This window comes from Antechinus flavipes, chromosome 2 (genome assembly GCF_016432865.1).
Source record: "Antechinus flavipes isolate AdamAnt ecotype Samford, QLD, Australia chromosome 2, AdamAnt_v2, whole genome shotgun sequence".
In the NCBI taxonomy this organism is placed as follows: Eukaryota; Metazoa; Chordata; class Mammalia; order Dasyuromorphia; family Dasyuridae; genus Antechinus; species Antechinus flavipes.
The window spans coordinates 367,263,905-367,283,059 of NC_067399.1; the positions used below are offsets into that span (position 1 = coordinate 367,263,905).

Here is a 19,155-nt window from a genome sequence, read left to right on the forward strand (position 1 = left end):
AGTTCCAGAGAAGTAAAGGAATTTATTCAAGGTCACACAGCCAATTAGTGACAAAGCAGAAGTACAACAATGAACCAAATTTTCAAGTTAAAAAAAAAAAAAAACAAATAACACAGAACCATTACATTTTAGTTTTGATGCAAGTTTAAAATTAGGCAAACTCACAACTTTGTATGGTTCAGCAAAGAGAGGAGAGTTGGGTGGGAAGGCTTCTTCACCCTGATGAATTTCCTGATTTCGCCTTTCCCTTTCTTTCATACGAAGCACATTCCGGTCTTCACGGTTCATGTTGCTATGAACAAAAACATAATATTCTATCATGGACAGAAGAGGAAGAAAAGATAAAACAACATCTGTTATATCGAATATGTCCATCGAGAACGTAAAATTGGAGAGTTCCTTATTACAACCTCTTTCCCAAATACAAAGGACTTTACCTAAGTATGATTATGAATTGCTGAATGTTGTTTCTATCTAGTCACTACTGCAACATGTTTTATTAATGAATTTTATGCAATAATTTACACATGAAATCATAACCAAAATTGTCCAATCCCCTCCACCAACACACTTTTAATTTAATATAAGTAAATTTGTTAAAAGGAGTTTACTATAAATCAAGCAAGGGAAATTTGTAAATGTGATCTCTCTAAGTTATGAAGGAAGGCACCAGTGAAACCCAACTTACCACCATTTACTATTATGCTTCTAGGTTTTCTTCTTAAGAAATTTCCTCATTTTAATATTCTCCTAACTTGAATTATTATACCCATACTCCTCCCTCCTCCCCCTTCCCTTTTTCCCATGTCCCCAACAGGCCAGTGCTTGTTCTCTACTTTTCATCTACCTTATTTTGATTTCTTTTTGTTCCCAACACAGCTTCCTTGGTGTCCATCCTGTATGGCAGTTTGACCTCAGCTTTGCTGTTGTTCTAGATTCCCTAAAAAACGACATTTCTGCTCTAAATAAATTAATATTTCAATAAAGGGCAAAACTGGAGCATCTAATCCAGGCATGTTGGGGGTGGTATTGGGGGAATGGGAGACAATGTAACAATTTTATTCAAAATTATCTTGGATTAATGTCATTAGAATGTATTGAAAAACAGAAAATTTTGCTTTCAAGGGGAAAAGGGCATTTTTATTTCTTTAAAAAGCTGTCTGACATGTTCTGTTTCTTCTAAGAGCAGAACAAGGCGAGCCAGCAGAAAGGATTTAGGTAAAAGAGATAATTAAAAAGAGTAACTGGAATGGGTTACCAAAGGAGGCTATGCGCAACCTACTTCTCTGAAAATCCTAGACCATTTGTCCTGGTTTCATTAAGAACAGCCCCGCTAATGGCAAAGACCAGGCAATTCTAGTCTCATGCTATGTACTTAATCTAATAAGAAAATTATGACTATTTTGTTTTATTAGAAGAAATATACTGACTTGAGTAAAAAAACTTAAAATAAGGGAGTTAAAAGAACATTCAATTGAATGCTCAGAGGACCAATATCTGAAAACAAAAATATTAATTTCAAAATATTTGATCCTATTCACATATATACATTTCATGTAACTATTTATTAAGAATGCCCTTTTAAAAAAACCCAATAACTTCTGAGTGAATACTTAAGCCAAAAATCTTGCCACACTATTAGGATATTGTACAAAAATAAAATTTATAAACTTTTTGAAAGCAGAGAAAATGTCTTTTACTTCTTTGGTCTTCCCAGTTCTTAGCACAATGCCAAGCAAACAGCAGCTTTAATAAGTGCTTGCTGATTATCTGATTCCTTTACATTCTGAAGCTTTACTAAAAGTTGTCTTATCAAACTTTAAAAAAAATTGCTACCTTTTATAAATTTCTTAAAATAGCAGATGAGCAGGAAACGAGTTAAAAGATTAATTTATCTTATTTTGTTTTAGTCATGAATAAAATCCAAAATAAAATTTCTACATCTGAGAATCTTTGTTTTGTTGAAATGTATGCTAATATGTAATCACAGCATTTACACTAAATTTCATTCTAAAAGTTTCATCAAAGTTATTTGTGAAAATTTTCATTATCTTCTTTTGAAGAATGGGAACGAGAATTATTGGTATTTTCTAAGAAATTAATAAGGAGACGCTAATTTGATATTTTTGAATAGTTATTTCAATAAAACAAGTGAAATTTCCCCCTAATTTCTTAAAACACCAATATAATTCCCTAATTAATTTGAATTCTTCATTGAAAATCTATAATAATTCTGCAGGAACTGGATTAAAGTTTAAAAAAATATTCTTTGAAAACAAATTACATGGAATCTGTGTTATATACTAAAAACTTATCTAAATATGACCATCTTTGATGAAATTACAATGTGAACCCACTAAGTCTAGATAGAAAATAGCTTCCCTGGAATGAGCAAGTAAAAAACAATTGGTCAAAATTTCAAAGGTGATGGAAGGAGAAGTATAAATAAACTCTTTGTGCCCTATGGCCCACCTACATTCCTTCTTTATCCTGGCAGAATTTTCCTTATATTTTTTATGAGTGATCTAGAAGATGAGATGAGTTTATTTTGAGGTCTTTAAAATGTCTGGAGTGGGAAGAAGTAGAAATATAGCTCCTACTTGGCAGAAGATCAAAAGTAATTATAAAGAGCTCACATAATTCTTACCCACTCATTTTCCCTAGTCTAATCAGAAAAGGTACTTAACAAGAGTATATATATTATGATTTAACTTCTTCAATAATACAGATATAAATATAACTAATAGAAGAAGCATTAATGAGCCTATTTACACACACACACACACACACACACACACACACACACACACACACCTGAGATTCAAAAGGGAAAAATGACTTAGCTAATGTTTTAAGGCCAATGCGCTATTCCAAGAGAAGCCTCCCCTAATTATGACCCATATTGCCAGCACTCTTATAGAAGAAGCTATTATTATTCCTCAATTTACCCAATCAGCCATCTCTATAGGGAGATTTAAAATCAGCTATATACTGTATAGCTTTTAAGCCATCTATACATCTTTGGGAATCTCCAAGCTCTATTCTTCCCTTTCAATTTATGGTAAGGTTTTTAAAAGCTAAGTTTGAAAATAACAAAAGGAAATACGAAGTTTACTTTTCTTGCTCCTATTAACTAGGAGGGGCTAAGGTTCCCCAGTAATCCTATTGCTAAAAATTTAGGATTCAATTAAACTTAAAGGATTAAGGTATCTACTACAGGGAAAGGGCAATGCGATAGGCATTCAGACACAAAAGGAAGCTGAAAACTACTTTGCTCATCTCAAGAGGTTTACAATCTGTTAGTAAGAAATAAGACATGTACAAAATTAGAATAAAATGAATAAAGGAGTGATTCAAAGGGCTATAAGAAAACTTAAGATAACACTTGGAAGAAATCAGGGAAAGCTTCAAGGAGCAACTAAGACCTGACCTCAAGGAAGATTTTAACAAAGATAAGGATGTTCTATTGATTCATTTGATCAACAGTGACAAAAATATTACATGAAAACAGCAAACCAGTGGGGAAAAAACTGACATTAAGCAATTCTTACTTAATACAAGACTCTTAAAGAGAGAAACCTGTTTTTTGTTACAGGAAGCCAGGGTGTACAATGTCCAATTTGGTTGCTACATACAAGGTAAAAACATCAGAAAAGGTTTTTTTTAAACGCCTGTTTGCCTCAGTTTCCACAACTGTAAAATAGTGTTGTAAAGATCAAATGAGATAATATTTGTAAACTGTTTAGCACAGTATCTGGCACATGATAGAAGCTTAATTAAGACTTGTTCACCCTCCCTCTGTCATTTGCTCAAATGATAGTCTTAACATTTTCTTTTTTTTTTTTTTAAACTCTAAGGTGTCTAGAGCTGACTGGTTTTATCATGTCAGTTTGGGAGATGAGATACTTCAAGAATTAAAGTTCAAGATTTTAAAGTACCCTCTTTTAGTTGAAAGTTTCATGACATTTATAGGTGTACTGCCTAAAGCTATTTATCCATTAGCATAGAAAAGAGTTCTCTTTTGAAGAGAAGGTGTAGGGATTTGTCAAAAATTTTGATGGCAGAGCTTCTCCAATGCTTGATTCTATCTTCTTATAGAAGTTCCCCTGTACTCTATGTATATCCTTCATCCCAAACTTTGTTTAAAACTATTTCATATAAGCCTTCCTATATTTTTTTGTATCCTTGTCATTTCTTATGGAATAAATCTTCACTTAACGCTACTCTGACATATTTTGTAAAAATATGCCTCTCTTCTTTCCCCTACTGATCAAATCAGGAACAAGAATGAGACCATAAATTATTTTTTATAAAGGGGAGAGAAAGGCTAGAGGAACACAAAGAGAAAGCAAAGGATGCAAGCAAGATTTCCCTCTTAAGCTATCTCTCTGTAGTACCTGTCAGAAATGGGAAGGAAATCTACTAACTGTCAAATACAAGGTCAACCCCGAGAGGGGTTTATTTCAGTAAGTTTCCACATTACACTGAGAAATGGAAAACAATGCATTTCTAGAAATTACAGAGACATTTAAAACAAACAAACAAAAAAAGCAATAATGTGCTACATACACCATGAGTGACTTCAATAGTAGGCAATCTCAACATGAATGTCCTTTCAATGAAAGTAAGGCAAATCCTCAGTATCCTACCACTGGTCATAGATGACATTTTCTAGCAATACCTATTACATTAATTATTAATTCATTCTAACATAGAAGTCAGATCTAGTTTAAGAAGCTGTCATAACTTCCTACAAAAGAAACTACTTGAGAGCTTAGTTTTTTCTAGGATTTATTGGCACAAAATTAAATCATGAATTACGTCCAAAACACCCTTTGAAAGATCATCATTTCAGGAGACTAGTCTAACTGGTAAAGACGTGTTCAATCTACTAGAAAAGGATTTTGACTCAGGAGCTTTTTTTTTCCCCATGGGCAACTTACAAGTCTATTAAGATTAGAGAAAGTTCTATTGTGTTTGTAATTAGTTGGTCATCAAAATATTGAGGTCCTTTGTTAGAATATCTAAATTAGTACAAAAATAACATCATTATTACTACATCCTAACTATTCACTGTCATCAGGAAGATTTTAAGAAATTATTTGACAATATTCTTAATAAATACAAATAACAAAATATAAGGGAAAGCCCCAAATAAAACAAAACCTAAACTGGGAAGTTTTTAAAAGCTAACTTCCAGGAGGAGATCCAAGATGGCAGAGACAACATACACTTCTTTCTGACCTTCTCTTACAACCCTCAGACTAATTAGCAAATCCAGCCTCTGAATTAGCTCTGATGGCAGAACCCACAAATATTGGGAATGCAACAAATTACCAGCGGAGGATAATTTAGAAGATGGCCAGAAAAAGTCTGTTCCAATTGGAAATGGCAGGGAGGCAGCCAGCACAAGCAGTTAAGCACAACCATCAGCACAGACAGTGCAGAGTCCTGGGGTGGTGCAGTCTCCACGCGGCAGAATGTTCAGCAGCAGTGTTGACTACTCTTCCCTGGCTACAAGCCAGTAGAGCAGCAGAGAAATTAGAAAAGTTAGAAAATATCCAACACAAAAGGTAAATAGTGAACCCCGAACCTCCAGAATCTCATAGGATCTGGCCATACCCAGCCAGCACCAGGAGTGAATCAGCACTGACCCAGCATGCAACTGAAGCTGCTGCTTGGGAAACCTCCCTTGCCCTAAAAGCAGACTTTAACGGTTTTGGTTTTTTTTTTTTAAACTGAGTAAAAAAGGAAAGAGAACTCTGATGATAGACAGCTTTTATGATGAAAGAGTAGAGATTTCAAATCCTGAGGAGACTAAAGGCAAACTGTATCCAGATGAAGCACCAAAAGGTAATACAGGTTATATCCCCATCACACAAGGCTCTCCTAGAAGGAATTAAAAAGGATCTTAAAAGAGAGCTAGAAGAAAAATGGGGAAAGAAAATGAACACTTTACAAGAGGGTATGGAAAAATCCATTAAAAAATGGATTTGATAAAATGGAAAAAGAAAACAACTTCAAGAAAAACAGAATTTGTGAAATGGAAAATAAAATTCCATAGAACAAAACAACTCATTTAAAAATTCAATTGAACAAATACAAAAGTAAAAAAACAAAACAAAACAAACTAAATGAAGAAAATTCACTAAAATACAAAATTGGACAAATAGAAATAAATGACAATGAGACAACAAGAATCAGTCAAGCAAAACCAAAAAAAAAAAAAAAAAAAGAAAAAGAAAAAGAAAAAATGTAAATTATCTAACTGTGAAAACAACTGTGCCGGAAAATAGATCTAGGAAAGACAATATAAGGATTATTGGACTCCCTGAAATCTATGATGAAAAAAAGAGCTTAGACAGTATTTTTCAGGAAATCATCAAAGAGATGCATGCATGCATGTCATAGAATCAGAAGGTAAAATGACCACTGAAAGAATTCACTGAACACCTCCTAAAAGAGACCCCAAAATTAGAACCCCAAGGAATATCGTGGATAAATTTCAGAACTATAGGACCAAGAAAAAAATATTATAAGCAGCAAGAAAGAAACAATTCAAATACTGAGATACCACAATAAGGATTACTCAGGACCTAGCAGCTTCTACTTTAAAGGATCGAAGGGCCCGGAATCTGATATTCTGAAAGGCAAAGGAACTTGGAATGCAGCCAACAATATATTACTCTGCTAAACTGAGCATTTATTTTCAGGGAAGAAGATGGACATTCAATGAAACTGGTGAATTGCATTTATTTTTGATGAAAAGACCAAAGCTTAACAAAAAATTTGACCTCCAAATATGGAACTCAAGAAAAGTATAAAAAGGTAAAAAATTCTTGAGAACTATTTCTTTTATTGATATATATAAAGAATACATGTATAGGGATAGCTATGTACTGCAGTGAATAGAGCACCAGCCCTGAAGTGAGGAATACCTGAGTTCAAATTTAGCCTCAGACCCTTAACACTTCTTAGGTATGTGATGCTGGGTAAGTCACTTAACCCCAATTGCCTCAGCATAAAAAATTTTAAAAAAAGGATACATGTATAATCTGATTTTACTATTATATAAAAAACGAGACCAGTGGTGAAAGGGAGATTGCAACAGAAAAAAAGAGGAAGGTGAAGGCAAAATGAGTAAAATTACATCTCAGGAAGAGGCAACAAAAATCTATTATAATTGAGGGAAAGAAGAGTGATGAATATTGTGTGAATCTTACTCTCATCAGATTTGGCTCGACAAAAGAATATTAGATATATTTGGTTTCACCAAGAAATTTCTCTTATACAAAACTGGGAGGGGAAAGGCAAAAAGGGAAGGAATAGGCTAAATAGAAGGGAAAACAGAAATAGTAGGGGAAAGGTATAAGAAAGGGGGAGGGTCTCTAAAGGGGAAAGACTGCTTGAGGCATTAGCTCATAAGCAAAATACTGGGAAGAAGGCAAAGGGGAAAAGGAAAGAGAAAAGTATAATTTGGGATTAATAAGATGGCAGGAAATACAGAATTAGTAGTTTTAATTGTAAATGTGAACTCTCCCATAAAACATTAAGTGGATAGCAGACTGGATTAAAAGTCAGAATCCTACAATATGTTGTTTACAAGAAACACATTTAAAGCAGAGTGATACATACAGAGTAAAGGTAAAAGGCTGGAGCAAAATCTATTATGCTTCAAGTGAAGTGAAAAAAGCAGGGGTAGCTATCCTGATCTCAGATCAAGCAAAAGTAAAAATTGATCTAATTAAAAGAAATGAGGAAGGAAACTATATCTTGCTAGATAATGAAGCAATATCAAGATTAAACACATATGCACCAAGTGGTGTAGCATCTAAATTCCTAAAGGAGAAGTTAAGAGAGTTGAAAGAAGAAATAGATAGCAAAACTATACTAGTAGGAGATCTCAACCTTGCTCTCTCAGAATTAGAGAAATCAAAACACAAGATAAATAAAAAAGACATTAAAGAGTTAAATAAAATACTAGAAAAGCTAGATATGATAGATCTTTGGAGAAAATTGAATGGAGAGAGAAAGGAGTATACTTTCTTCTCGGCAGTTCATGGAACCTATACAAAAATTGACCATATATTAGAACATAAAGACCTCAAAATCAAATGTAAAAAGGCAGAAATAGTAAATGCATTTTTTTCAGATCATGGTGCAATAAAAATTACATTCAATAAAAGGCCAAGGGAAAATAGACCAAAAAGAAATTGGAAACGAAATAATCTCATTCTAAAGAATGAATGGGTGAAACAGCATATCATAAGACACAATCAATCATTTCATCCAAAAGAATGACAACAATGACACAACATACCAAAATTTGTGGGATGCAGCCGATGCAGTAATAAGGGAAGAATTTATATCTCTAGATAATTACTTGCATAAAATAGAGAAAGAGATCAATAAATTGGACTTGCAACTAAAAAAGCTAGAAAAAGAACAAAATTTTTAAAAAACCCAATCAAATACCAAACTTGAAATTCTAAAATTAAAGGAGAGATCAATAAAATTGAAAGTAAAACAACTATTAAATGAATAAATAAAACTAAGAGTTGGTTTTATGAAAACCAACAAAATAGATAAACCTTTAGTTAATTTGATTAGAAAAAGGAAAGAGGAAAATCAAATTGTTAGTCTCAAAAATGAAAAGGGAAAACTATTCCCCAGTGAAGAGGAAATTAGAGCAATTATTAGGAGTTACTTTGCACAACTTTATGCCAATAAATTTGACAACCTAAGTGAAATGGAGGAATACCTACAAAAATAGACTGCCCAGATTAACAGAAGAGGAAATAAATTATTTAAATAGTCCCATTTTAGAAAAAGAAATATAACAATCTATTAATCAACTTCCTAAGAAAAAATCCCCAGGACCAGATGGATATACATGTGAATTCTATCAAACATTTAAAGAACAATTAACTCCAAATTCCTTTTATGACAGATATGGTACTGATGCCTAAACCAGGTAGGACAAAAACAGAGAAAGAAAATTATAGACCAATCTCCCTAATTAATATTGATGCAAAAATCTTAAATAAAATATTAGCAAAGAGATTACAGATAATCATCCCCAGGATAATACACCATGACTAAGTAGGATTTATACTAGGAATGCAGGGCTGGTTCAATATTAGGAAAACTATTAGCATAACTGACTATATCAATAACCAAATTAACAAAAACCATATGACTATCTTGATACAGAAAAAAAATTTGATAAAATCCAACACCTATTCCTAATAAAAACACCAGAGAGTATAGGAATAAATGGACTGTCCCTTAAAACAGTCAGTAGCATCTATTTAAATCCATCAGCAAGTATCATATGTAATGAGGATAAACTGGAACCATTCCCAATAAGATTAGGGGCAAAAGAAGTTGTCCACTGTCACCACTGCTATTCAATATTGTATTAGAAATGGTAGCATTGGCAATAAGAGAAGAAAAAGAGACTAAAGGAATTAAGAGTAGGTAATGAGGAAACCAAATTATCACTCTTTGGTATACTTAGGAAACCCTAGAAAATCAACTAAAAACTATTACAAGCAATCCACAACTTCAGCAAAGTTGCAGGATACAAAATAAATCCATATAAATCATCAGCATTCTTATACATCACTAACAAAATCCAAAAGCAAGAGAGACAAAGAAAAATTCCAGTTAAAATAAATGTCGATAGTATAATATATTTGGGAATCTATCTGTCAAGGGAAAGTCAGGAACTATATGAGCAAAACAACAAAACATTTTACACACAAAGAAAGTTAGATCTAAGCAATTGGAAAAATAGCAAGTGCTTGTGGATAGGTCAAGTGAATATTTATAAATAAAGATGACAATACTCTCTAATCTATTTACTTAGTGTTATATCACCAAACTCCCAAGAAACTATTTTACTGATCTAGAAAAAATAACAAAATTCATCTGGACAAAAGGTCAAGAATGTCAAAGGATTTAATGAAGAGACAAGCAAATGAAAGTGGCTTAGCTGTACCAGATCTAAAACTATATTATAAAGCAGTGGTTATCAAAACGATTTGGTATTGGCTAAGAAATAGAGAAGTTGATCTGTGGAATAAGTTAGGTTCACAAAATAAAATTGTCAATGACTATAGCAATCTAGTATTTGACAAACCTAAAGGCCCCAGCTTTGAGGATTAAGAATTCACTATTTGACAAAAACTGCTGGGAAAATTTGAAAGTAAGTATAGACTCACACCTAGCACCATATACCAAGATAAAATCAAAATGGGTTCATGATCTAGACATAAACAATATAAAAAACAAATTAGAAGAATATTGGATAGTTTACCTCTCAAACCTATGGAGGAGGAAGGAATTTGTGACCAAAGAAGAATTAGAGATCATTACTGATCACAAAATAGATAATTTTGATTATATTAAGTTAAAAAGTTTTTGTACAAACAAAACTAAGACAGACAAGATTAAAAGGGAAGCAATATACTGGGAAAACATTTTTACATCCAAAGGATCTGATAAAGGCCTCATTTCTTTTTATTTTTCCCTGCACATCCTTGTTAACTTTATTTTATAATACTGTACGTACATTTATATTAATTTTCATTTCATAATTCTATATATTATCATTTTTTTAAATAACTTTTTATTGACAGAACCCATGCCAGGGTAATTTTTTTACAGCATTATCCCTTGCACTCACTTCTGTTCCGATTTTCTCCCTCCTTCCTTCCACCCCCTCCCCCAGATGGCAAGCAGTCTTTTACATGTTAAATAGGTTACAGTATATCCTACATACAATATATGTGTGCAGAACCAAACAGTTTTCTTGTTGCACAGGGAGAATTGGATTCAGAAGGTATAAATAACCCAGATAGAAAAACAAAAATACAAGCAGTTTATATTCATTTCCCAGGGTTCTTTCTTTGGGTGTAGCTGCTTCTGTCCATCCTTGATCAACTGAAACTGAATTAACTCTCTTTATCAAAGAGATCCACTTCCATCAGAATACATCCTCATACAGTATCGTTGTTGAGGTATATAATGATCTCCTGGTTCTGTTCATTTCACTCAGCATCAGTTCATGTAAGTCTTACCAGTCCTCTCTGTATTCATCCTGCTGGTCATTCCTTACAGAACAATAATATTCCATAACGTTCATATACCACAATTTACTCAACCATTCTTCAATTGATGAGCATCCATTCATTTTCCAGCTTCTAGCCACTATAAACAGGACTGCCACAAACATTTTGGCACATACAGGTCCCTTTCCCTTCTTTAGTATCTCTTTGAGGTATAAGCCCAATAGAAACACTGCTGGATCAAAGGGTATGCACAGTTTGATAACTTTTTGAGCATAGTTCCAAATTGCTCTCCAGAATGACTGGATGTGTTCACAATTCCACCAACAATGTATCAGTGTCCCTGTTTTCCCATATCCCCTCCAATATTCCACATTATCTTTCCCTGTCCCTCCAGCCAATCTGACAGGTGTGTAGTGGTATCTCAGAGTTGTCTTAATTTGTATTTCTCTGATTAATAATGATTTGGAGCATCCGTCTATAAATAGTTTCAATTTCTTCGTCTGAAAATTATCTGTTCATATCCTCTGACCATTTATCAACTGGAGAATGGCTTGATTTCTTATAAATTAGAGTCAATTCTCTATATATTTTAGAAATGAGGCCTTTATCAGAACCTTTGACTGTAAAAATGTTTTCCCAGTTTATTGTTTCCCTTCTAATCTTGTCTGCATTAGTTTTGTTTGTACAAAAACTTTTCAATTTGATATAATCAAAATTTTCTATTCCTTCCTCTTTATCTGAGGGGTAAACTATCCTATGCTCTTCCAATTTATTTATAATCTCATTCTTTATGCCTAGGCCATGAACCCATTTTAACCTTATCTTGGTGTACAGTGTTAAGTGTGGGTCAATGCCTAGTTTCTGCCATACTAATTTCCAATTTCCCCAGCAATTTTTGTCAAATAATGTGTTCTTATCCCAAAAACTGGGGTCTCTGGGTTTGTCAAACACTAGATTATTAAAGTTATTGGCTGTTTTGTCCTTTGAACCTAATCTATTCCATTGATCAGCTAGTCTATTTCTTAGCCAATACCAGATGGTTTTAGTAACCGCTCCAGCAGTGTTTCTACTGGGATTATATCCCAAAGAGATCTTAAAGAGAAAGGGACTCACATGTGCAAAAATGTTTGTGGCAGTCCTCCTTATAATGGCAAGAAACTGGAAACTGAGTGGATGCCCATCAATTGGAGAATGGCTTAATAAATTTGGTATATGAATGTTATGGAATACTATTGTTCTCTAAGAAGTGACCAGCAGGGTGATTTCAGAAAGGCTTGGAAAGGCCAACATGAACTGATGCTAAGTGAAATGAGCAGAACGAGGAGATACATGGCAATAAGAAGACTATACGATGATCAAATCTGATGAATGTGGCTCTCTTCAACACTGAGCTGATTCAAACTAGTTCCACTTGTTCAATGATAAAGACATCCATCTACAGACAGAGAGAGAACTATGGGAACAAAGTGTGGAACACAACATAGCATTCTTACTCTCTCTGTTGTTATTTGCTTGCATTTTGTTTTCTTTCTCAGTTTTTCTTTTCCTTCCTTTTTGATTTGATTTTTCTTGTGCAGCAACTGTATAAATATGTATTAGATTTAACATGTATTAGGCTACCTGCCAACTAGGGGAGAGGATGGGGGGAAGGAGGGGAAAATTTGGAACAAAAGGTTTTGCAAGGGTCAGTGTTGGAAAAATTACCTGTGCATATGCTTTGTAAATAAAAAGCTTTAATAATAATAATAAAAAAAGATTTTATTAGAGCAAATCATCCCTAGATATGGAATAGTGAGAAGATAGACTTAAACCAGGGAACTCATTTCATAGCCAAGACTCTGAGAGGCTTAGCCAAAGCACTAGAAATCACTTGGGATTTTCATACTCGCTGTCCTCTGGCAAGGTTGAACAGATGAATCAGGAAATCAAAAAGACAATTAACTAAATTGGCAATGGAAACCCGCTTACCATGCATTACATGTCTGCCGCTGGCCTTAATAAGAATCAGAACCAAACCCCCAATGGGATATTAGGTTACCACCCTATGAATTATTATACAGCCATCCCTTCCTCACCTTTCCTCTCTCTTCACAACAAACCTGAGAACCTATTTTTGATATCAAAAATTTATTCCTAAAAAGGTATTTTAAGCCCTTAATAATTCACCTACAAGAAATACAGCAGAAAGGGTTGATTGCCCAAACTCCCTCTTTGGGTTTTTCCATACACACATTCCAAGTTGGTGACTGGGTATATATAAAAGTATGGAAAGAAGAAAAATTAACCCAGGCTGGGATGGTCCCTTTCAGATTTTATTGATTTCAGACACAGCCATTCGCACTCAGGAATGTAGTTGGACTCACCACACGTGTAAAAGGACCTGCTCCTTCTTTGAAGCCCAAATGGACATCTGAGGCCTGAGGTGACCTGAAATTACACCGTCAGCTAAAACATCCTACTGATCAGCCTCCTGACTCATAAGGAATAATGGTTAGAGATATCCAGGAATGGGGTGCACAATTCTTATAGTCGTCATTGCTGGTTTTGTTTCTCTATTTATGAAAAGAACATATCCTTTTCTGAGGGATACCTCCTCTCTTTTCTCCAGAAGTGTAATTCTAGTGCTAGAATATAGTCACATTCTCAGTCAATTAGAATGAGTCAATGACAGGAGAGAATCAGTATTATTTATTGCCCCTTCTGTCTGTGCTGAAAGCCCTCACTTCTCCCTCTCCCCCTCCCTCTCTCTCAATAAAGCCTTTTATTTTCAAAACATATGCATGGTGTTTCTACTGGGCTTATACCCCAAAGAGATACTAAAGAAGGGAAATGGTCCTGTATGTGCCAAAATGTTTGTCGCAGCCCTGTTTGTAGTGGCTAGAAGCTGGAAAATGAATGGATGCCCATCAACTGGAGAATGATTGAGTAAATTGTAGTATATGAATGTTATGGAATATTACTGTTCTGTAAGGAATGACCAGCAGGATGAATACAGAGAGGACTGGCGAGACTTACATGAACTGATGCTGAGTGAAATGAACAGAACCAGGAGATCATTATATACCTCAACAACGATACTGTTTGAGGATGTATTCTGATGGAAGTGGATCTCTTCGATAAAGAGAGTTAATTCAGTTTCAATTGATCAAGGATGGACAGAAGCAGCTACACCCAAAGAAAGAACCCTGGGAAATGAATATAAACTGCTTGCATTTTTGTTTTTCTATCTGGGTTACTTATACCTTCTGAATCCAATTCTCCCTGTGCAATAAGAAAACTGTTCGGTTCTGCACACATATATTGTATCTAGGATATACTGTAACCTATTCAATATGTAAAGGACTGCTTGCCATCTGGGGGAGGGGTTGGAGGGAGGGAAGGGAAAAATCGGAAAACAGAAGTGAGTGCAAAGGATAATGCTGTAAAAAATTACCCTGGCATGGGTTCTATCAATAAAAAATTATTTTAAAACAAAACAAAACAAAACAAAACAAAACAAAACAAAAAAACATATGCATGAATAATTTGACAACACTGACCCTTGCGTAACCTTGTGTTTCAGATTTTCTCCTTCTCCCCACCCTCTTCCCTAGATGGCAGGTAATCCAGTACATGATAAACATGTTAAAATATATGTTAAATCCAACATGCATAAACATATTTATACAATTATCTTGCTGCACAGGAAAAATCAAATCAAAAAAAGAATGTAAATGAGTAGAAAACAAGATGCAAGTGAACAAACAACAAAAAGAGTAAGAATGTTATGTTGTGATTCACATTCAGTTCCCATAGTCCTCTCTCTGGGCTCTCTTTATCACAAGATCAATGGAACTGGTATCAATCATCTCATTGTTGGAAAGAGTTACATTCATCAGAATTGATCATCTTATGATAATGATGTTGTTGTGTACAATGATCTCCTGATTCTGCTCATTTCACTTAACATCAGTTCATATAACTCTCTCCAGGCCTCTCTAAAAACATTTTCCTGATCATTTCTTATAGACAATAAAATATAGCATATATCACAATTTATTCAGCCATTCTCCAATTGATGCGCATCCACTCAGTTTCCAGTTTCTTGACACTACAAAAAGGGCTGCCACAAATATTTTTGCTCATGTGGGTCCCTTTCCATCAAGATCTCTTTGGGATATAGGCCCAATAGAAATACTGCTGGGCCAAAGGGTATGCACAGTTTGATAACTTTTTGAACATAATTCCAAATTGCACTCCAGAATGGCTGGACCCGTTCACAGTTCCACCAACAACATAGTGTCCCAGTTTTCCCACATCCCCTCCAACATTCATCCTTGTGTTTTCCTGTCATCTTAGCCAATCTGAGAGGTGTGTATTAGTATCTCAGAGTTGTCTTAATTTGCATTTCTCTGATCAGTAGTGATTTAGAACACTTTCTCATATGATTAGAAATAATTTTAATGTCTTCATCTGCAAATTGTTCATATCCTTTGACCATTTGGAGAAGGGCTTGAATTCTTATAAATCTGAGTCAATTCTCTATATATTTTAGAAATGAGGCCTTTATCAGAACTTTTAAATGTAAAAATGATTTCCCAATTTATTGTGACTGCCCACTTCTCATGAGAACTGAATAAACTCTCTCCTGGCACCTTGAAAGATCTCTGAGATTTATTGGGTAAGTTGTATACCACACAATGTCAAGTATTATAACACTTAAGAATCCATACTGATTACTATGCTTTTAATCAGGTCTCTAATACCAGAGTACTATGACTGAAACATGATCTGTTACTAATGTTGTAACAAAAGAGATATTATATAAGATACAAAATTTGTATTATATCGTATACTGTATTATAAAAGACATATAACACTCACATAATTTGATCCTGACATAAGATTTCAGATTCCTGCATACATTATGGGCTCTCAAATTATCAGCTACTATTTCTAATACTATTTATTGCATATTTACAGAGAAAAAGAACTTTTCATTGTGTCCTTTCCATTTTAGTTGGCATAAGATTTAATGTTGGTACATATGCCAACTCATTAATTGTGGAGATATGAATTGGTACAACTTTTCTGGAAAAAAATGTGAATCTAGATCGACAGAGATTCCACTGTGTTCAAAAGAAGTTAATGAAAGCAAGATCCATATATACAAAAATGTTCCTTCTTGGAATCCTTACAAAGTGTTAATTTAGCATGATACTTAGCAAATCCTTTAGCTCACTAATGTATTTAAGTACTCATTGGAGTTCACACATTTGGGAGATTTCAGGGTTTAGTATGAGATATCCGAATTCACACCTCCCTTAATCCCTGCCTCCAGAAGAAGGAGTCAACCTTTGGGAGATCATATATAAAGAGGCTCTTAGCTTCGGGTTAGTTACTTTACTTGGGAACATTGCCAGGAGTCTGGAGAGGAGCACTCTGGGAGAAAGCCCACAAGCCCTCTCTCAGAGGCAAGACAGATTCATTTTCAACTTTCATCTTAGTGCTGGCTGGAGGCTGAAGAAAGCAAAGGACAAAGCTGCAAGAACTCTTAGAACTAAAGAGAGAGAGAGAGAGGCCTCTAAGAAAACTAACCAGGCTATATTGGAGACAATAAAAGATCTGAACTTTTAACACCTGGCTGCCTTTTGGGTGATTATTACTTTTAACTGAAAGGAAGGCTGCCTCCAGAAAACCTCCCCAAGAAACCTGCTCTTAGAGAGAACCATTATTATTTTAAAGAAAAAGAATACCACAGTTCCTGATTTGTAATAACAAAAGTTAAAAAGAAAATGCCTGAATAAATTATGATATATGAATGTAATGGTGCTACTGAATCTTAAAGAATGATGACTGTTAAGAGACAACATAGTACAGTGCACTGGGTTCATATGACTTGTGTTCAAATCCTATCTTTGATGTTGTTCTGTGTTGTCCTGATCAAATAATTTTACCTCCTTATATCTCAATTTCCCTAACTTAAGTGAGGAAACTGGACTACATGGACACAAAGGTTCCTTCTGGTTCTACTTCTATGATCCTTTTATCTTAGTAATTCATAGAAATATGAGAAGACTTATGAAGTGATGAAAGATTAAAAATGCAAGATCAAAAAAAGACTAAAAAACAATGTAAATAAAAGTAACATGAAAAGGCCACAAAACTCTGGTCAAATGCATCAAAATGAAGACAATACAATAATGACCACCAACAATAAATAATATCAAATATTCTTGGAAACTAATAATCCACTTCCAATGTCCATTTTATCAGAATGTTTCATCTTGAGTTACAGATGTTACATGTAATCATCTCCCTGGAAATATCTTCTCTTGAACATTCTAGAATTGCCTCATTTTCTGAGCAACTCTGAAAGGGGTTCCTTGGTTCCAATTCATTTGTAGAGATTCCTAGATAATTGCTAAAATCAATGAGTAACAAGAATCAATGAAATTTAATACAACATCCTAAATTTGCTTTTCCAAGAAAATAACCAGTTCAGGTGGGGAAAACCAGTTCCAGTCCAATTATTCTAATTTTATTAATGTAGAGCTATAAGAACAATCATTAAATTGGAAACCTAGAGTTCATCTGAAACTTCAGAGAATTTTGCTTTTAATATGCCACTTACTGGTTTTATTTTTACTAAACCCTAACCTAAACCATTAACAGGCTAAAAGGAAGAAGGCCTGATTTGGAAAAATGATCCTGAATTCGAGAACTTCTACCTAAAACATACTCATGGCCTATCTACCCCATTACAAACATGCAGAAAGGAATTTCTCTCTCACACATGTTCCTAGGACCTAATCTTATACTAAATATATAACTAATCTCATACACAAATAGTTATAGACAAATCTCAAAATTCATTTATTGAATTGTTTAGGTTATAGAACTGACTACAAATTCAGCTTAAAAAAAAAAGTTAGATTAGACTTGAGATGTGCTAGGGTATGGGATTCTACCAAAAGGGAGTACAGAGGCCACCTCAACTCCTGATGCACAATAAGTTGTCTGCCACATTGCAGAAACACCCTTGTTGAGCAAGGAGCAGTGATGTGCAACACAGGAAAGGAGTCTGAGGGTCACAGCACAATTGCTCGAAAGTAGGGATGCCTTAATGGAATCTCCTGCCTGTGAACAAGTTGCTGGAATAGCTGGATTGGCTCTCCTCCCATTGGGTAGATACCATGCATCTGCAAAGCCCATGAGCTGCTTCTTTGAAAGGTGATTGGGGATTGCCTACTGTTCCCTGTGCTGATCACACTTGCTAAAATGTGTATCAACAAGGTTGTATGGAATAATAAATTGGAGCTCTTTTCACACTCTATGAGTCTCCTGCCTCATTCATCTCGCCTCTGACATCAAAGGGCTCTTATACTTTCAGCTCTCAATCAGGATGGCTGCAACAGTTGTCTGCCAGCTGAATACAGAGAACATGGAGACTGAATGTAGTTCAAAGCATATTTCACCTTTTCTTTTTTGTTGTTTGGTTTTCTTCTCCCCCCCAATTTTTTCCCTTTTGAGTATATTTTTCTTGTACAGTATGACAAATGTGGAAATATGTTTAGAAAAATTTTAAATGTTTAACTTATATTGGATTGTTTGCTTTGAACTGTTCCAAAAATTTGGAACACAAGATTTGGTGAAGGTAAATGATGAAAATTAACTTTGCATGTATTTGGGAAAAAAATTACTATAAATAATTTTTACAAAGTAAGATTTTTCTTACTTTCATTCTATTATTCTAATTCAGATTTTTTGATATTAGTTATTTAACAGATTTAGTATTGCAACATCTGCCTACCTATCCTGATAACAAAAATTTGTTATGAAAGGAAAAAGGAGGGACATGGTTATAACAATATTAAAAGTATCCCCTTAAGAGCAGAAAACATAAGTCATGAGAGAGGAAAAAAAACTCCCTTAACTAACTCTTTAATTCCAGGCTCACAAAGGAAAGGCCCATATTATTTATAGGTTATTGTAGCCAGGTTTAGAATTAACCAGGTGGGAAAATTTCTTATTCATAAATAAAATAGCATGAGGGAGAAACTGAGTCAAAAGAATCCTATATCAGCCAGGATCACCCCTT

General features: G+C 34.3%; 1 protein-coding gene across 2 annotated transcripts in view; it reads right to left on the reverse strand.

Annotated features, from left to right (window-relative positions):
• Positions 1-19,155, reverse strand: part of AFF4 (ALF transcription elongation factor 4) — a 79,980-nt gene that overhangs the window by 39,788 nt on the left and 21,037 nt on the right. Inside the window, exons 2-3 of one of the 2 annotated variants that reach the window (XM_051978252.1) lie at positions 848-940; positions 166-292 (exon numbers count right to left, since the gene is read on the reverse strand). In XM_051978252.1, coding sequence (XP_051834212.1) covers positions 166-288 — 123 coding nt within the window. In that variant the 5' untranslated portion in view covers positions 289-292; positions 848-940. The remainder of the gene's footprint in view (positions 1-165; positions 293-847; positions 941-19,155) is intronic. The other variant, XM_051978251.1, reaches the window with a different exon arrangement.